This window comes from Drosophila ananassae, chromosome XR (assembly GCF_017639315.1).
Source record: "Drosophila ananassae strain 14024-0371.13 chromosome XR, ASM1763931v2, whole genome shotgun sequence".
Lineage (NCBI taxonomy): Eukaryota > Metazoa > Arthropoda > Insecta > Diptera > Drosophilidae > Drosophila > Drosophila ananassae.
This window is the reverse complement of record NC_057932.1, coordinates 19,728,387-19,745,690: the sequence shown is the minus strand read 5'-3', so window position 1 is coordinate 19,745,690 and position 17,304 is coordinate 19,728,387. Positions and strand designations below refer to the sequence as shown.

Sequence of the window (17,304 nt, the reverse complement as noted above, 5' to 3'; positions counted from 1 at the left end):
TAAATCGGCATTAGGAAAATATTTCAATTAAACGCGTTGGAAATCTTAAAGATTTATCTTCGCACTTTGGTATGTACAGGAAATTAGTGTTTGGTTTTTGAGATTCATTTTCGAAAATAAAAGACTTCTTCTGTTGAAGAAGCTTAAGTTTTGTCTTGTCCGTTTGTCTTGTTTTTTAGTAAAAGAGTCCCTTAATTTTTAAGATTGAAAAAATGTTTAAAAAATCTCATTTTTCAAAAACCATCACCAGTTTTTTAGTAATTTTGCTTGGAAATATTTACATATTTTGGATTAGAAGCCGCCAAAGCAGTTCACCCCCATGCCCATCCCCCCCAGGCCCCTGTCCCCACCATCCCCACCCCTGTCGTCGTGCTGCCCCGTCCCGCCCGCCCCCTCGCACTATAGAACCGCGGAGCCGCACCACAAAACCTGACCTCAATAGGGCCGCCACACGCTGCCCCCGTTGTCGGTGGGGTTGTGGTGGCCGCGATGGGCGGCTAAGGCGGCCACCTGCCTATTGCTGTTCCCGTCCTCGATGTTCCGCACCGAGGCGCCGCAATTGCCGATGAGGGTCAGATCTCCCGGATGGGTTACCCCGCCCCCGGCCATGATGTTGTGCTGCTGCCGCACCCCCACATTGCTGATGTGATCCATGACGCTCTGCAGCTCGCCGTGCACCGAGGAGTTGGGCGAGGCGTGGGCGGGCAGGGTGTGGGAGTGGAAGCCGTGGGCGGACTGGTTGGCCGCCGTGTACAGCTGGGAGTAGAGGAGCGAGGCCGGCAGCACGGGATACAGTGATCCGTTGCACCCCGCCGCCGCTGCCGCTGCACTGCCATGCCCTCCCCCGACGCCCACGCCCACACCTACGCCCACTCCGGCACCGCCCCCGTAGGCGGAGGCGGAGGCGTGCTGAGCCTGATTCACAATCCCCGGAAAGTTTTGATTGGCGCCCAGCATGCTGGGATTCCCAGCCGGAATGGCAGCTCCTCCGGCACCCGAGGAGGAGCCCGTTCCAGCCGCCCCGCCACTCCCCCCGGCATTGGCTGCCCCGCCATTGGCCCCGGCGGCACCCGTACTCCCCAAGTTGGGGGTGTTCGTGGAGAGCAGGTCCTCCTGTACGGGCGACTCGGCCTGCGAGCTGTCGCTCAAGCTGCGCGGCCCATTCTGGCTGGAGTGGACGTTGTATTCGTTGCTCGTGTTGGTGTGGTAGCGCGGCACCAGTATGGAGTTGCTGCCCCCACCCCCGGCAGCCCCGGCTCCCGCTGCTCCCGCCCCACCTCCGGCACCACCCGCCCCGCCGCCCGCACTACCGCCACTTGCCCCGTTCACCGTCGAGGAGATCGAGGTCTGCCCGGTGGCGCCCAGAAGGCTGTGGTGGGTCATCTGGCCACTGGTGGAGCCCACCAGGCTGCTCAGGTGCTGGTCCAAGTCGCTGGCTGTCGAGTCGGGCAACACTGAAAGAAATAAGAATAAGAAAAGCGGGTTAGTTGGGGTTTCTTAGAAAGAATTCTTCTGAAAACTTAAGTAGAAAATTTGAGAAACTTACTTGGGACACAATCGCGGTTGGTGGCTCCACCAAAGTCCTGATTGTTGGTCTGATCGTTCGAGGAGCAGGTGAAGCCCAGAGCTGGATTGTTGAACTGGGCGGAAGTGGGCGTGGTGCAGGAGGACAGGCCGCTGCTGGCCAAGTATGGGGAGTAAGCCGAGGCGGCCGAACCGTAGCCCCAATGCGTGTTACTGGCACCTAAAAAAATACAAGAAAAATATTTATAAAAGAGATAGAACTAGTTTAATATTCAAAATTAAAGTTATTTAAAAAAAAAAATAAATTATTTAACGAAAGCCTTTATCCTTTCTTTTAAGTTATATTTTTAAAAAGCTCTGTCTAGTCCCTCCTAGATAGAACCTATATGGGACCTCCTAGATGACCTCCTAGACTCTCCTAGTTGGCATTTTCTATTGAACCCCACCCCTTTTTTTTAACCCAAGCCCCTGTCTACTGTCTGTTATGCGGGAAAAAATCTAGCAAACAAATCATGGAATAGACCTGATTCAAAAAATAATACAAAAATATATAATACCATGCTCCTCCAAACAGAAAACAGAAGCCCACAATGGTGGAGAAAATCAGGGGGGCATAGAAAACAAAAAAAAAAGGGGTTTTTGGATAAAACCGAACCGAACCGAGGAAGAGTCAACATTTTGCGGGTCGCCGGGACCCATGCACAGATAATTAGGCTTAATTAATAGCCCATTCGGAAATTATTAATTAGTTTTTATAGGCGACGGGCGCATTTTCGTAGCCGGATATTGATTTTGTGGTGGCTTTATTAATGCTATTGGCTTAAATGTTTCTACCTCCATTAATTACGTGGCTTTTTGTGTACAATTTTTTCGTTGCTGTTGTTGCGGGATGTGGGAAATGGGAAATGGGATGTGGGATGTGGGCATCTCTCGCCACGGTGACGGTGTCCTGTCATTATCTGCGATATTGTATCGGTGAGTGCGTATCTCTGTATCTGCCAACCAGTCTCTGTATCTCTGTATCTCTGTATTTGTATCTGTATCTGTTGTTGTATATTTTGTATCCGAATCCCCCTTAGCGGAGAGTGGTTAGTCCGCTTGTTTGTTGTCACACTGATTGACTTTATTTGCGCATATTTTTCGGGGCCCCATGAATCCCTGAATTATTAACAAGAAACTCAGACCCAAAATGGATCAGATTGTGCAAATATTTTCAGAGGTTTTATGGGTTTTAAGGGAATATGATTTAAAATTTTGGTTTGTGCATAATTCTTTTCCTGATTTTATATTTTTAAGCTTTTGAAGTGATGTTTTATAAGTTAAAATTATACTATTTTGTCTAAAAAAATAATTTTATCTATCAAATTTTAAAATCAAATCCTCAAAAAATTATTTTTTCTATAAATAAAGTCCTAAAAATTCCTAGAAAAATTAATCCAAATAGACAATTATGTAGAATTTTTATTTAAAAAAATTAAACGAGAAGTACCGGGTATAAATAGTTTTAATATAATTTTACTTGCTTTTTGGGAAAGAAACTCTTTCAATAAATATCCAAGACCAAAAAGAAACCATTTTCTAAACACAAAATATAGTAGAAAATCATTAAAAAAGATAAAAACCGTGAAATCCTTTTGGTCCTGTCAATTTCCATGGCTTACACAAACTTTACAAGAGAGCATATAAATACATTTTCGCAATATCCCCCATTTTTTTTTTTTTTTTGCAAAATTAATAAAATATATGCCAGTAATTAAGTCAAGCAGCAACTGTCAATAAAATTTGTTAATAAATAATTCAGAATATTTTGCTTTTTGCATATTTACAATTAATTTATGGGTAATCAGTATCAACAGAGGCTTTCAGTAATCATTATTTACTTGTGTGTTACCATATACTATATATATTTTTATATATATATATATCAGATATATGGCATAATGGTTGCATTGTGTTTGTGGATTGCCTTTGGCCAGAATCCCATAAATCGTGCAATTTGCATTTTGATTTGTGCTCTGGGCTAGACATTAAAATATTGACAGGGCCGTGGAATTCCAAAGGGGGGGTCTCGTTATTCTCGTATTCGTTGTCAGGAGAAGCAATTTCCACTTTGATTGAGTTGCATTTTTTATCCATACCCGCAGACGTGTATAAATAAATACCGGAATTGTTTTGGTTAGCTTCGTTAATGAAAGATAAGTGCTCACAAGTGCTATTCACAATTGAGAAAATATTTACTTTCAGGCTCTTGATTAAAAAACGGCTTTAAATATTTTCCTTTCTACTTTAATCTTGTTAATAAGTTAATTTTATTAAATTCTTTATGCTCTTTTTTTGCTATTTTTTATTATATTAATAGCATCAAGCTCTCTAAAGAGGCAATCATAATATACGTTTTTTTTTTCGCCCCGGAGGCAGCTAGTTTATTTTTCAGTAGAGTTTGGGGGGGAGAACTGTGACAGTGTCTAGTCCGGCTTTTTGTTGCTTTTTTTGTAATCCAATTAATTGCCAATTTAAATTGAAACATCAAATTTAATATAAGTGCATTTTAAAATGTACAATTAAATTTGTTTCACAAGCAAAAACACATCGACAGCCCAAAACCAAAAAAAAAATAGATTTTATGCTCACCCGCAGAATTAATTATTGATTTTGTTATAAATTTTGTAGAGAAGAAACAGGAAAGTGGCTAAATCTTTTAAGGAATATAAAAAATATCAAAAAAATAAATAATACAAAATTAGTTAAAAGAAAACCCTCAAGAAAAAATAAAGATAAAGAAAATGAAAAGCCTAAAAGCCATTTTTAAGAGGTATTCCTCAGTTCGTAACCCTTCAACAACTATTTCTATAATTTCTACTTAGTATTTCCTTTTTTTTTAAACCTGTCAAAATAGTTTTTACCGAAAAGCCTCACAAAAAACACATTTAATTTATTTGAATGCCATGTAGTTGTTCATTTAAATCATAATTTGTAGGCGAACTACTCTGATTTATGCACCAACACAGGCCTCCCCCTCCTTTTTAATTTGTATTTGATTTTTTGTTCACATTATCCGTGTGGCTGTGTGTGTGCTGACCAACATTTATTTGTTTGTATAGTAAACTTTGGTTAAATAAAGTGGCCAACCGTTTAACTTTCAACCCACTTAGCCGGCAAAAGCCAGAAAAAAAAGCCACATAACCTTTATGGCAAGGTGACCCGCAATTTTTACCACATTCGGATGGTTTCCCAACGGCGATAATACGCAAAACAATAAACAAAAAAGCAAATACTAAAGTTTAATCATTTCTTTCATATTATTTAGCAACTGCCAGTGTCTATTTTAGTTTTTAAAGCGTTCGAAAGTCTTGAAATGCAAGTTTCCTATTCTGGCTTAAACTCCTCATCTTGAGGCACTTTAAAGCCTATTTTTAATTGTTATTTTACTTGATGTTTGGGGCTTAAAACTAAGAAAGCCTGTTCCTGAAAGGCTTGGCTGTCTAATCGGTTTTTTGTGTGATTTTGTGTGGTTGCATTTGTGGGTGCACCACACGTCCACTTTTGGCCAAACACAAAAAATCCGCCCAAGCCATAAGCCATAAGCCATAAACCGAAACCACCTTAAAAGCCAAGAGAGTAACTTTTACTTTTGCTGCCTAACCACATAAAGGTATCTATTTTTAAAACTATTTATATTAAAGTGCATTTTTTGGATACTTACTCTGACAGTTGCCAATTGGTGGCATCCGGAAGCCGGAAAGGGGATCCGTGGAGAAGTGGAAGGGTCGCTGGCCAAAGGCGAAGTGGAATTGTTGTTGCTGTCCTAAAAGGGATAACACTAAGTTTTTTTCAGTTTTAATTTTCTGTCCTTAACTAAATGGTTTTCTGAATTATGATTGTGCTTTTGTGTTATTTTTTTTAAAATATTATTTTAAATGGAAAAAGAAAAAAGGGGAAATGAGAGAAGGTCCTTCTTCAGCCCATCTGCAACTACATATCCTCTGCAATGGTTTCTTTTTTTTGTTGAAAGTGAAAAGTGACAATGGAAGGACTTAAAAACTTTCAACTCTCAACGAAAATCCTCGAACGGTTGCAGTTATCTGCCAGATTGTATTCATTATAAAATAATAACCTTTTGTCTGCAGCTTAAAGTTCTCCCTCCCTGTCACACACACGCTACCCGTCTCTTTCTCCGGCAGAACACACAGACCACAGCCATCTCACTCTAACTGCCACTGTCTGGCATTTTGGGCATATAAATCATTTCATGGATTTGAATTTGTTGCTTCCACATTTCCACTGGACCGAAACCAGATTACACAGACCAGAGGAGACCCAAACTTTTCGACCCTCCATCTCTTTTGCACCAACTATTGCCCTCTCTTTCGTTGTCCTTGCGCTCGAAGGCTGGAACATATGCAAAGTAAAATATTTGCATCCTTATAAATATGTATGTGTGTGTATGTGTGTATGGGATAGAGCTGTCTAATGAATATTCCTTCAAGAAATTCGACATTCCACTAGGAGCAGTGCCAAAGTGAAATGAAGTGAAGTATTAGCAAGGAAATGTCCTTGCTGCATCAGCAAAATCTCGAGAAAGGATTCCAAGCGGCAGGACTTTCTGTGGGAATGAGTCCTTCAGTAATAGCTTGGCTTTATTTTGCTTTAGAGTTGACCGTTTTGGCTGGATTTCAAGAAAGGTAAAAATAATATTATTATTTCAGAGAATAATAGTTCCACATCGAAGTTATACAACGTATTTCACCAACAGACTTTTCTATAGCATACTTTTTGGGGTTGTCCTTTAAGATTTCTTCTCAATTACCTAGCTAGACTTGTAGTTTTTATTTTAAGAGTCTGTAGAGCTATTTTTAATATTTTATAGCTTTAAGATTAAACGTTGGAGTAACTTCACCAACAAGTAATTTTTTCACCAACTACTTTCCGATATCAGATGATAATTATGATGGGGATGCTTAACTCTGTGAGTCCTTTATTTAGTTCTTAGCCTTACAACATTAAAGTAGGATTTAAAAACTCTCTAAACACATCCCCAGAAGCCCACAACTCTGCCTGCAAGTCCCTCCTGGATGTCCTCTCTAAACCAGTCCTGTCTGCACATCTCTATTCGAAAATGTATGGGTTTTGTTTATTGTGAGAACTGGCTGCTGCTGCAGGAGCAGCAATTTATCTATTTGGCAACTAATAAATTGTTATGCATTGTCCTGCAAATGAAAGACCCAACTAGCTGGCTGGGTGGCTGGCAGACCTTAGTAACTAGAGGGCTGAGAGGGTGAAGAACAATGTGGCCCCAAAAAACGAAAAGGAAAACCCTCCCAAGAAACTTTACTTACTTGTCTTGGAACGGGGTTCGCGTGGCCCGTCGACCGTCACTTTGATGGCCTTGTTGTAGGTGGCTATATGCGGTGGATTCGTTGACACGGTGATGGTTAGCGTGAAGCTTTTCCCTAAAAAAACACGAAAAAAAACACAACAAGAAAATAAAACATAAATAAATACAATTTGAAGGATAAAACGAGAAACAAATTTATGAGATATGTCCACAAGCCTAATGCCGGGTAGACATGCAGATTAATAAAAAAGTTCCTGGGTGTTGTTTTCGTGGGTTTTTGTCACATCGTAAAAGTGTTGGGGTCATAAAAATAATGAGGGTAACAGGAATTTGGGGTAACTATGTTACTATTAAGGAAGTAAACTTATTCCCTATTCCCTAATGGTACTTCCTTCCTTCCCTGACTCCCTTGGCAACTCATTTGAATTCCATTAAAATATCCTCATGCATCTTTCCCCAAATCCCCGAATTTCAAACAAAATAAAGAATTAATTACAATTTAAACTGATTTAGACTCCTTGGGAGTCCATGCCGCACATATGGAGTGTGTTTGTGGAGGACCTTGGGATGGCATCTCAAGATTTATTTCATTCGAGCCGCAGTTTTCTTTTAATTAACTTGTTCCATCTCCGCTCCACCCACTCGCACAGTCACTGTCATTGTCAAGTGTTGCCAAAGAAGTTGCTCCTTGCTTCGTTTTTTGGTTAGAGTTCAGGACTCGAGTTCGGGATTCAATTAAAAAGCATTTCAGCTACAGCTCCTGACAACGAGGCGTATGTGTAATGTCTAATGAGAGTGGTAGTGGTAGTGGGAGTGGGAGTGTGAGTTCTTTGCTTTTTAAGTTGACAAACAAAGCGTAAATCATTTCGGCACATACAAAATAAACCGCCACCGCCACCGCTGTCGTCGTCTTCGTTCTCACACTTTTTTTGGACCAAAAATGTATATAGATTCGAAGATACATATATATAATCCCGAAGACAGGGTAGGCTTACACATGTTCTCCGGCTCACACACTCCACTTGGCTAGAACAATCTGTTCCGCCGTCTGCCATCCTGAATCACTTTGCTTTCTTCTCCCTTCGCTCTAAAAAATGAACTCTCAAGTCTCAAGTGGCAGCCGGAGAAACACTTTTGTGTTTATTGCCATCAAGTGCAGTTCATTGTTGCGCAATTCTTGGCCACTTTTTTTCCCCCAAGCCAGGCTTTTATTTTATTTATATTTCTATTTTGTTTGGCATTTTATTTACTTATTTTTCCTCAGTTGATAATCGATTGTACAGCTTTCGTTTCTTGAAAAGAATATTAAATCAATGGCTTTAAGGATTTCTTAGGAATGATTATGATTTAAAGAATCTTCTAGTTTCTACCCTCGCTTATTATAAAGTCGTCAAACGTGTTTCAATTATATTTGAAAGTCCCTGCTCTGACCCAATTGATTGCTAATCCTTAAATTCCCAACCCAACCCAAACTGAGGAAAATCCCCGGGAAAAGCATTCATCTTAATCTGAGAATCTTGTACAAATGGAAACATCGGCACTTGAGGAGGCGAAAACATATCCGAGTGTGTGGATAGATGGATGGATGGGTGTGGCGACATTTAAAATCAAATCCTGTTGACAAATAACCTGAAATCCTGGCTGGCAAATCCCTGGCAATTTACCGTTGTACAGGCGTCATAAATCAATTTGGGGGTAATGACTACACACACACACCCAAGCACACACTCTTAAGACAAGGATATAAAGGATATGTGTGTGTGTACAAACAGAAAAGCATCTGTCAATACTTGTGGCTGTGTCGCAAATCACCAAGAAGCCAGAGGAAGTATGGGGGCGGTTCCTTCTATTCCTGGAACTGTCTCTCCCTCATATATCATTTAAGGCTTAATGGTAATTATGAATCAAGATTTTTTTTCAGCACTTTATTTTTATTCCTAGCTCTTGGAAAAGTTTAAAAAAACTTCAAATCCAATTCCTCGAAAGGCATTTTGCGGCTTCTTAGGTTGTCTTTACTTCGTGTTTGTATTTGTATTCTTTTGTTGATTTCTGGTCCATGTTTACCCACAAAAGGTAAAAATATATGCATTTGCTTTATTGATTCAAGGTTTGCGGAAATATTGAAAGGGGCTTCCGGAATCCGGATTAATGTTTGGAATTTGATTTCGAAATGACTTTCAGGCCGGCAAAGTATTGTTGTTTTGTGTAAATATTAGTCAACTTTTATAAAGTCGGCTACGGTATGAAATTATTTTTGTGGCTCATAATTGTTGCTATTTTCTTGTTGTCAAGTTAAAATCAAAAAAAAACTATAGGTAAACCCTTTGAGAAGCGTGGAGAAGGGCCCTTCTGTCACTATTTTTAGTAATTTCACGTCCTTAGTACAAAGCCATAAATTAAAGCCTAAAACTAGTCGTGTAATAGACCCGGCTATTTTAGAAAATTGCTAGTGCAATTAAGTTACAACCGTTTTTTGGTTTTGCGGATGAAAGTTGCATTAAATCCGTTGCCGTCGGTGTGCCATGGGGGCGTATGAGTGATTTACGCTCCAATCGCCACCGGTGACGCCATTTTGTTTCGCTTCCGTTCCTCCCATTTCCGTCTAATTACAATAACAAATGCACAGCCCCCTAGGCCCCCCTAGGCCCCTAGGCCCGTAGTAGTCCTCTATAAAGAGGGGTTCTTTGTCAGGCAATTTAATTACCCGGCCATCGATTTATTTGGCCCAGAGTTAGGCTACACTTTTAATTAGCAAAGTGCCATGCACATGCACGCACACACAATTTGCAACAGATGATGACGTCGGGGGGTCACCTCACCTCACACCAGGGGTTGGGGCTGTGGCAGGTCGGTGCCAGTTTCCGTCTGTTACGCGATGCCACACCCACCTCCCATAGCTCCCATAGCTCCCTTAACCCTTCACCCCTTCAGCCCCCATCCATCAATAAGCGAATGCTTCATGGAAAAAGTGCTTACCCTTAATCGAGGACGAACACTCTCCCCCAGCTATAACCCCCCCCCCCTTCGAGGTTGAGGTTTTTATTTACACAATTCTCAAGCCATTTAATACGGCCCCAAAAAACAGCCACAAAATGAACTGAACCGAACTCGACAAATGCCACGCCTTCTTCACACACACACACACACACAGAAGGTCCCCTTTCCGCCACTGGCATCGCCTTGAAAGATAAACAGTCACTCGGCGACAAAAAGGACAACAAGTGGAGAGTCAGGGAGTCCTTTTCAAGGATAAAATGCCTAGCAAAAGTCGAGGCGTTAAAAAGGCAAGAAAAGGCAGCAGAGCACAAAAAAAAAAATAAAGGAATCAACAAAAAACGAAGGATCCGGATTCTGGATGAAGTGGAAAGTTAAATACTCTACCAGAGGGTCTAGGGTTTCTTTATGAAATAAATTCGGAATTAAGCTTCAAATTGGTTAGCTTAAATTATAAAAAAAATGGAGAGTTTGGCGGACAAACTGGCGGACACAAGGACACAAGGACATACATCAGGCAAAGTCCCTTCTCCGCAAAAATCCCAATACCCTACCATCTTGAAGTGTATAAAAAATAACGAAAAGCAAAAGGAAAAGCGAAGGCAACTTTTGCTGCCAGCAACTGACACCTTGTCCTGTGAAAAGGACACGCCTGTCTGCGGGAAAAGTTCCGGGGCCTTTGGAACACAAAACAAAAAAAAAAAAAATTGAAACGGAAAAGGAAAATGGGCAAGTCATGCCAAATTGTGCACAATTTGCTTTTGGCTTTCCCTCTGTGTGTTTTTTTATTCTCAAAAAAAGGGGGGGACTTTAAGGGGGTAGCCCGAAAAAGCAACAGGCTACAGACAATTGTGCAATTTACAGTTATCATAATTTGACAGTGTGGCCAGGGAACGAGCCAGGGACAAAGGACTCTGATTGGTCGGCAGAAAGTGACAAAAGGATAACCAGAAGGAAGTGACTTGAAGGGTTGCCGAAAAAAGGGGCGACAATAGAGACTTTTAAAAGTAAGGTTATTTTTAAATAATTATTTAAGATTTAAGTTCTTAAAAAATCAAACTGAGCTCTACTGACACTTAAGGACTATTTCTTTAAGGACCTTTTTTTTCGTCCATCAATCAGAAAAGCCATAATTCAATAAGCAAAGCCTGTCAAAAAAAAAAAAAAGGAGGCAAAAAGCGAGGACCGGACAGGACTGATTCGCAGGACATTCGAGGACGTTGGCTACGCATCCGCTGTGGTGGAACCGCAAAAACCAAAGCCCCCAACCAGCGAACGAAGGACATAAGCGGTTTTTCGCAACAGCCTCCTTGCTGGGGTGGCGTGGACGATGCCACGAGATGGGGCATGTGCCACGAGGATTCATTCATTGTCATCATTTGGCATCCAATGCCAAATGGATCTGGCCTGTCCGTCCGTCCTGCCGCCTCAGTCAGTCAGTTGGCTGAGGTCCTTTGCTGGTCCTTTACGGTCCCTGCTCTGTCATCCTGGCCATCCTGCTGGATGGTCGGATGGTCGGACGGTCGGAGGGTGGGTCCTTCGCTATTTCACTTTAACATTTTCGGCAACGCAATTTCCCATTCTGCGGCTGCACTTTCCTCCTCCTCGGCAGGCGCCTTAATTGGGAATTTCCCATTCATTTAGGCCAGCAGCGGAATGCGCAATGAAGGCCATAAATCCATTTACTTTCTGGCCATTTTTTCGGTTAGGGCCAACGACAATTGGTAGTAAGTTTATGGTAGATACTTTGGCTGAGATATTTCGCGGAAAGATTGTTTTTAAAATTTATCCATCCTTCACATCCTTTCAGTTAACTTCCATTTGTAGTGAGTAGTGAGTTTATTAAACACTTTAAGACAAGGACTCACTCACCAAAATAAAGGATACAAAAAAAAAGGAAAATTGGAGGAAAAAAAGCAAAGGAATCCGCTTCTATTTGGTGAATGAAAATGATGACGAGGATGATGGCCAGCGCTGATGAACTGCTGACAATTTGTGCAGCTTTTAACAAGCGGTTAAAAGGATACAAAAGGATACACCCACACACACACAGAGGACACAGGACTCAGGACACAGAAACCAAAAACAACTGACAACAGAACACTGAATGCCGAATAAAACACTGAACTGAAACACGGAACCGACAAAAAAAAGTTAACAGCAATGCAAAAATTGCCCCCCTTTCAAAAATATAATACAAAGGATGCCCCCAAAAAAAAAGGACCTTCGGCACCCCGGTTCGCCTGCCGCCAAAAAAAGAAAAGTCAAAACTGAAGGCAAAAGTTTTGCCACTCAGCGGCGATAATTGAACAAATTGTTTCGAGTGCATGGGACATGGAAGGATAATGGTGGGAGGACTTTGTCCTTCAAGTGCCAACAAGGGCCAATAAGAGGCGCCACTTGACGAAAAACTTTTGCGTCCTTGGGTTAAGTGCTCAGATTAACTGAAGATGAACAGGACATGCCATTTGGCCTTGCCAAGGATAACTAGAAATATGAGTCGGTTTTGGTGAGATAATGGGGGTTTATTTGTACAGGATATCATTTGAGGAGTTTCTGGTGTATTTTGGGCTTAGTTTTGGATGAGTTTTGGCCTTACTAACTTTAAGTTTAGGGTTTCAAATCAAAGGTTTCAACTAAAAAGGACTCTAGTGAGGAGTTTTTTATGTTCTTCTAACCAATTTTGATAGCTTCTAGGCCTTAAGAGTTTATTAACTCAGATTTAAGCTTTCTATCCAAAAGATTTAGTTCGAAAGGAGTACCGGGTATCATATATTCTATGAGGAAGATAGTCTATTGGAGATACTTCTTTGGATACTCTTTGATTTTTGAAAACAAATAACATTTTAAAAAGGAATTTAAGACTCACCTCGTCCACTCCTTCCCACGAATCGCAGATCATTGAACTTGGCCACCTGGTTCTTCATCACCGCCGTACAGTTGCGCAATTCGGCGCAATAGTTCTCATCATTGCCCGCCCGGACAGTCACCATCGTTCCGTCCATGATATCGCCCAAGGACACAACCTTGAAGGCCACCGGTAGCGTTTTGTTCGATCGCCAGTGGGGCGGTAGGACGGTGCAGACGAAGAGCGGGCTACTGGTGCGGATCAGTTCGCCGGGATGTTCGGTTAGGAAGTCGCCCAGTGTCCTTTCCGCCAGGATGTCGGAGGTCATTTTGGTGTAGGCCTCGTTTAATAATTGGGCGGGTGTTGGTGGTGTATTTTGTTCCGTATTGTTGTTGTTATTGCTATTGTTGTTGTTGTTGCTGCTTGTATTGTTGTTGTTGTTGTTGGAGCCATTCGTTTGGCTACTATTGTTGTTGTTATTACTGCTCGAGTTGTTGTTATTATTTGTTGTATTATTATTATTATTATTATTATTATTGTTGTTGGCATTGGATGCCGTTGAATTACTGGATGTTGTTGTTAAATGCATTTTGTATGGATTGTTATATGGATTGTTGCTGTTGTTGTTGTATAGTTGTTGTTGTTGTTGCACCAATTGCTGGTGTTGTTGTTGTTGATGATGATGCAATAGATGATGTTGCTGTTGCTGGTGGTGATGGTGGTGGTGGTGGTGGTGCTCCTCCTGTTGCTCAAACTGCTCAAGCTGCCCTTGAGCGTGAGCCTGCACTTTTTTTAATCGCACAATTTTGTCGAAATTTTCAAGAACCTCTTGCGGAAATAATTCAAAATTCTACAATAGAATCCCCTAAAAGAGGTTCTCTAAAACTCTGTAAAATATTTCAAAATAATTATTAGTCTTGAGACAAAGAAATATAGTTGAAGATCGAACCGAAAGACAAAGGTTTCTTGAGTTGCTACTTACCCTTTAAATATTTTCCCTTAAACTATAAACTATTTAACTCTTGAATCCTAAATCTTAAAATCTTAAAATCCTAAATCTTATATCTTTAATCTTAAATCCCCTAAAACCATAAACTTAACCTAAAACCAGAAAAATCCCTGCCCAATGTCTTTAAATCAAGTCCTCAAAATGTCATATTATATTCCCCAATCCACCAGAAAAATGTGATAGAGACAGACACATTCAGTTAGAAAGAGAGGGAGGGTTAGACTGCAATAGACTGAAAATGCAACTGAATGCAGACCGAGGGCAGACCTGTCCACTGGGATGGCCACCATAAACACAAATCAATTGTCAACCACTCGACGGGTGAAGGCTTCAGACGGCTGCCAGGATTCCAATTCGGGTGGGTAAGGGTCCCCCACTCGCCCTGAGGAGGAGGAGGAGGAGGAGGAGGAAGGGACTGCGGTGGATCAGGGATTCCCAGCGGAACGCAATTTGCGTTGCACTTTTCAATTTCCGGCAAAGGACTTCATCGACACAACAACGACCCCTGGCCGGCGTTGGCCGGTGCCTCTCTCTAGTGACTCTCCATGAATTTCCGTGCAACACTATCCAAAAACGCCAACACAAATCTACTCTGAACGTGTGTATGTGTGTAAAAGGACGAAAAGGACGAAAAGGACTACTCGTCACCGTAACCAGTGTCAAAATGATTGTGGACTCACGGGTGAGAATTTGTGGTTTGATACTTGCATATTTTGTCACTTGTCGACATTCGCAAAAGGTGGTGTTGTTGCAGTTGGCCCCAAAAATCAGAGACAGCAGGATATACAGGATGAAGGATACAGGATGCTGGGCACAGAACGCAGGATACGGGTTGCAGTAAGGGGTTCAGGGTTACGGGCTACAATTGCAAATGCTTAACTGCAATAACACCACAGATAGACTCTGACCTTGGGGAAAGGCTTTCTTTTTTGTGAAATTATAAAGGGCAGTCTTTGTAGAAAGGAAGGATGGCGTTTTAAGCAATGTTTCTTAAGCTTAAAAATAGTTATAATTAATATTTTTAATAAAAAAATAAAATAAAACCCAACTCCACTTACTTAACTTCTTTGAGAAGCGTGGAGAGAGGCTCTTCATGGGGAAATATTTATGAAATTCCCCCCTTCGATAAATTTCCTTAATTAAAATAATAATAAAATTCCCTAAATTCCTTTAGAAAGTAAAATAATTGCCCAACAACTTCCACTTTATAACACATATTGCTTTTGCTTCCAAAAAAACAAAAAACGCGAAAAGAGAAACCAATTTTGGCCGAAAAAAATGACCCGCAGGTTCCTCTTTCCCCAAAAATTCAACTGGCCGATAAAAATTACTTAAAAATGCCACAGCTCATGGGTTGACTTTTGGCCAACAAAGAACAAAAAACAAAAAACAAGAAACAACACAACACAACACAACACAAAAAATTAAAATAAAAATACCAAAAAACACGATGGGCAGGCGGTAAGGAAAAGGCAGGCGGCGAAAAAAATAAAAAATAAAAAAAACCGAACACACAAAATAACCGTCGACTGTCACACACAAAGGGAAATGGCGGAAAATGTCCAAGGGGTAACCGGAGGGGGAAGGAAATTCTGGAAGGGCTGAAGAGTGCGACAATGCCAAAAGAGGAAATCGCGGCAAAAATCCAACGGAAGCCAAACGTGTCGCCGCGAGTCCAGACAACAGAAAACACACACACACACACACTCCCTTACCACCCACACCCACACTCATATTTGCCGGGAAAATGGTCAAGGGAAAGCGCGGAAAAGCCAGGACCAAAATGGGCAAGTCCTGGAGGGAATGGTTTAATAGCCGACGGGCGGGTAGCAACGTCATTTGCTCTTTCATTTCGCTGGCCTGCCTTTTATTGTAAATTTACTTTATAAAGGTTATTACCAAGCGGCAGTTGCAGAACAAACAAAAAGTGGCTGCAAAAAAAGCGGGAGATGGCCAGAAGGAAGTTTTAAATAAAGTTTAAGAATTGGTTATTATGAACAGGGCGGTCAGGATATGCGCTTTCATAGCTGCAATATATTTTGGATTTTTAAAAGAGACTTAAGCTACTATAGCTATTTGAGAAGCGTGGAGAGAGGCCTTCAACCTATGGCCTCTTTGCCACTTAAGTTTTTTGAGAAGCGCGGAGAAAGGCGCTACTTCAAGAAGAATCTATATATAGTAGAGATATATCCTTTTAAAGAGTGTACCCTGGCCTATTATAACCAAAGAATGTGCAGCGAAAAATTCAGCGACAAGTGCTCGACAAACGCGCCATAATCCGTGCTCGCCGTCACCCAAAGTTCCGGGACATGGACAAGGACTAGGACATCCACCGAACAACATCCTGCAGCGAGTCACGCGCGGTTTGTCACCTCATTGCTGTGCCTGCCAGTTCAGATACAATTTCTTTTTTGCCTCCACAATTTTTCGAGTCCAGGTCGAGTCCAGGCCAGACTGGGATGAGAGGCTAAATCAAAATTCATGGTTGCTGTTAAAACTGGCGACCCCGGGTATCAATAGACAAGGACACCCCGACCGGAGTTCAGATTGGACCGGGTTACACGCAAGTTTAACCCTTTGATGGCCGAAAAAACCCCCCCAGCTCCCAGTCCAGCCCAGCTTCAGCCCCATCCTCGCTTCAATTCGCGGCCAACACATGTACAACATGTAAATTGTTTCAATTTGCGGCATTTGCCGTAAAGCTGCGCAATTTTCGACATGCCATGGATACTCATAGAGTCCTTTTTCGAGTCCAACCCTTATGTCCTGTGTGGGTGGTGTGCTTTCCATACATATATTTCCTTTTTTTTTTTTTTTCCAGCCATAGTTTGGATGTTGGTCCATCGACGTGTCCAGCTGTTGGTCTCCCATGGAAAATATCCCTTCTATTTTTTTTTGTATTGCTGTGTGGGAGGCAAAAAATGGCAAACCCAAATACTAAACTTGTTTAATGTTATACCATATCGTATATATGTATATATTCGTATCGGTGTTGGGAGAGAGAGATTTGTGTGCGTGTGTCGCCGTCTCATCTGTAAAAAGGCTACTGCTGTTGCTACTTTGATGTAGTTAAATTTTAATTGGACTTTGGGTTTTTGTTCCCCCGTCTGTGGTATTTCGAACAGCAGCACCAACAATTCCAAGTATTTGGACATTGGATGGGTGCTGTTCCAGTTAGTTGTTATTACGGCATTTTCTAGTTTTTAACCCCCATTAAGTTGACCAATTTAACGAGGCAAGTAGAAAGAAAGGATTACAACGAGTTAAGTCATGTGGATTTTGGGTTTTCAGAAATAAGACACTTTAAACAAAGCTTGAATATAAGTGGAGAGTGAAGAGTTAAGAAGCTCCTACTTAGCTTGACTTTTTGAGAAGCGTGTAGAAAGGTCATTTTTTAAGTAAAATTAATAAATACCTAACCATTATCCCCTCAAAGTCCCTCATTTTAATTTCTACAAATTTCAGAATTAGCTGCTCCTGCAATCAATTTATCTTTTTCGTCCTGGGCAGCCTGCCCGGGGTGTAAGACCCGAAATTAACAACATTTGCTAACTGAGAACAAATTAAGTCATACATTGTTTATAAGTGCTCAAA

General features: G+C 41.4%; 1 protein-coding gene across 2 annotated transcripts; it reads right to left on the bottom strand.

Annotated features, from left to right (window-relative positions):
• Positions 1-399: 399 nt before the first annotated feature.
• On the bottom strand, positions 400-13,334 carry LOC6498784 (protein lozenge). 2 transcript variants are annotated; one of them, XM_044717382.1, is made up of 5 exons: positions 12,723-13,334; positions 6,861-6,974; positions 5,228-5,344; positions 1,547-1,744; positions 400-1,454 (listed from the first exon to the last, which is right to left on the bottom strand). In XM_044717382.1, the coding sequence occupies exons 1-5, from the start codon at positions 13,288-13,290 to the stop codon at positions 436-438; spliced, it is 2,016 nt and encodes a 671-aa protein (XP_044573317.1). In that variant the 5' UTR covers positions 13,291-13,334; the 3' UTR covers positions 400-435. The 2 variants fall into 2 exon arrangements, with proteins under 2 accessions (XP_044573317.1, XP_001967245.1); XM_001967209.3 differs by having other exon boundaries at positions 5,228-5,329.
• Positions 13,335-17,304: the final 3,970 nt, after the last annotated feature.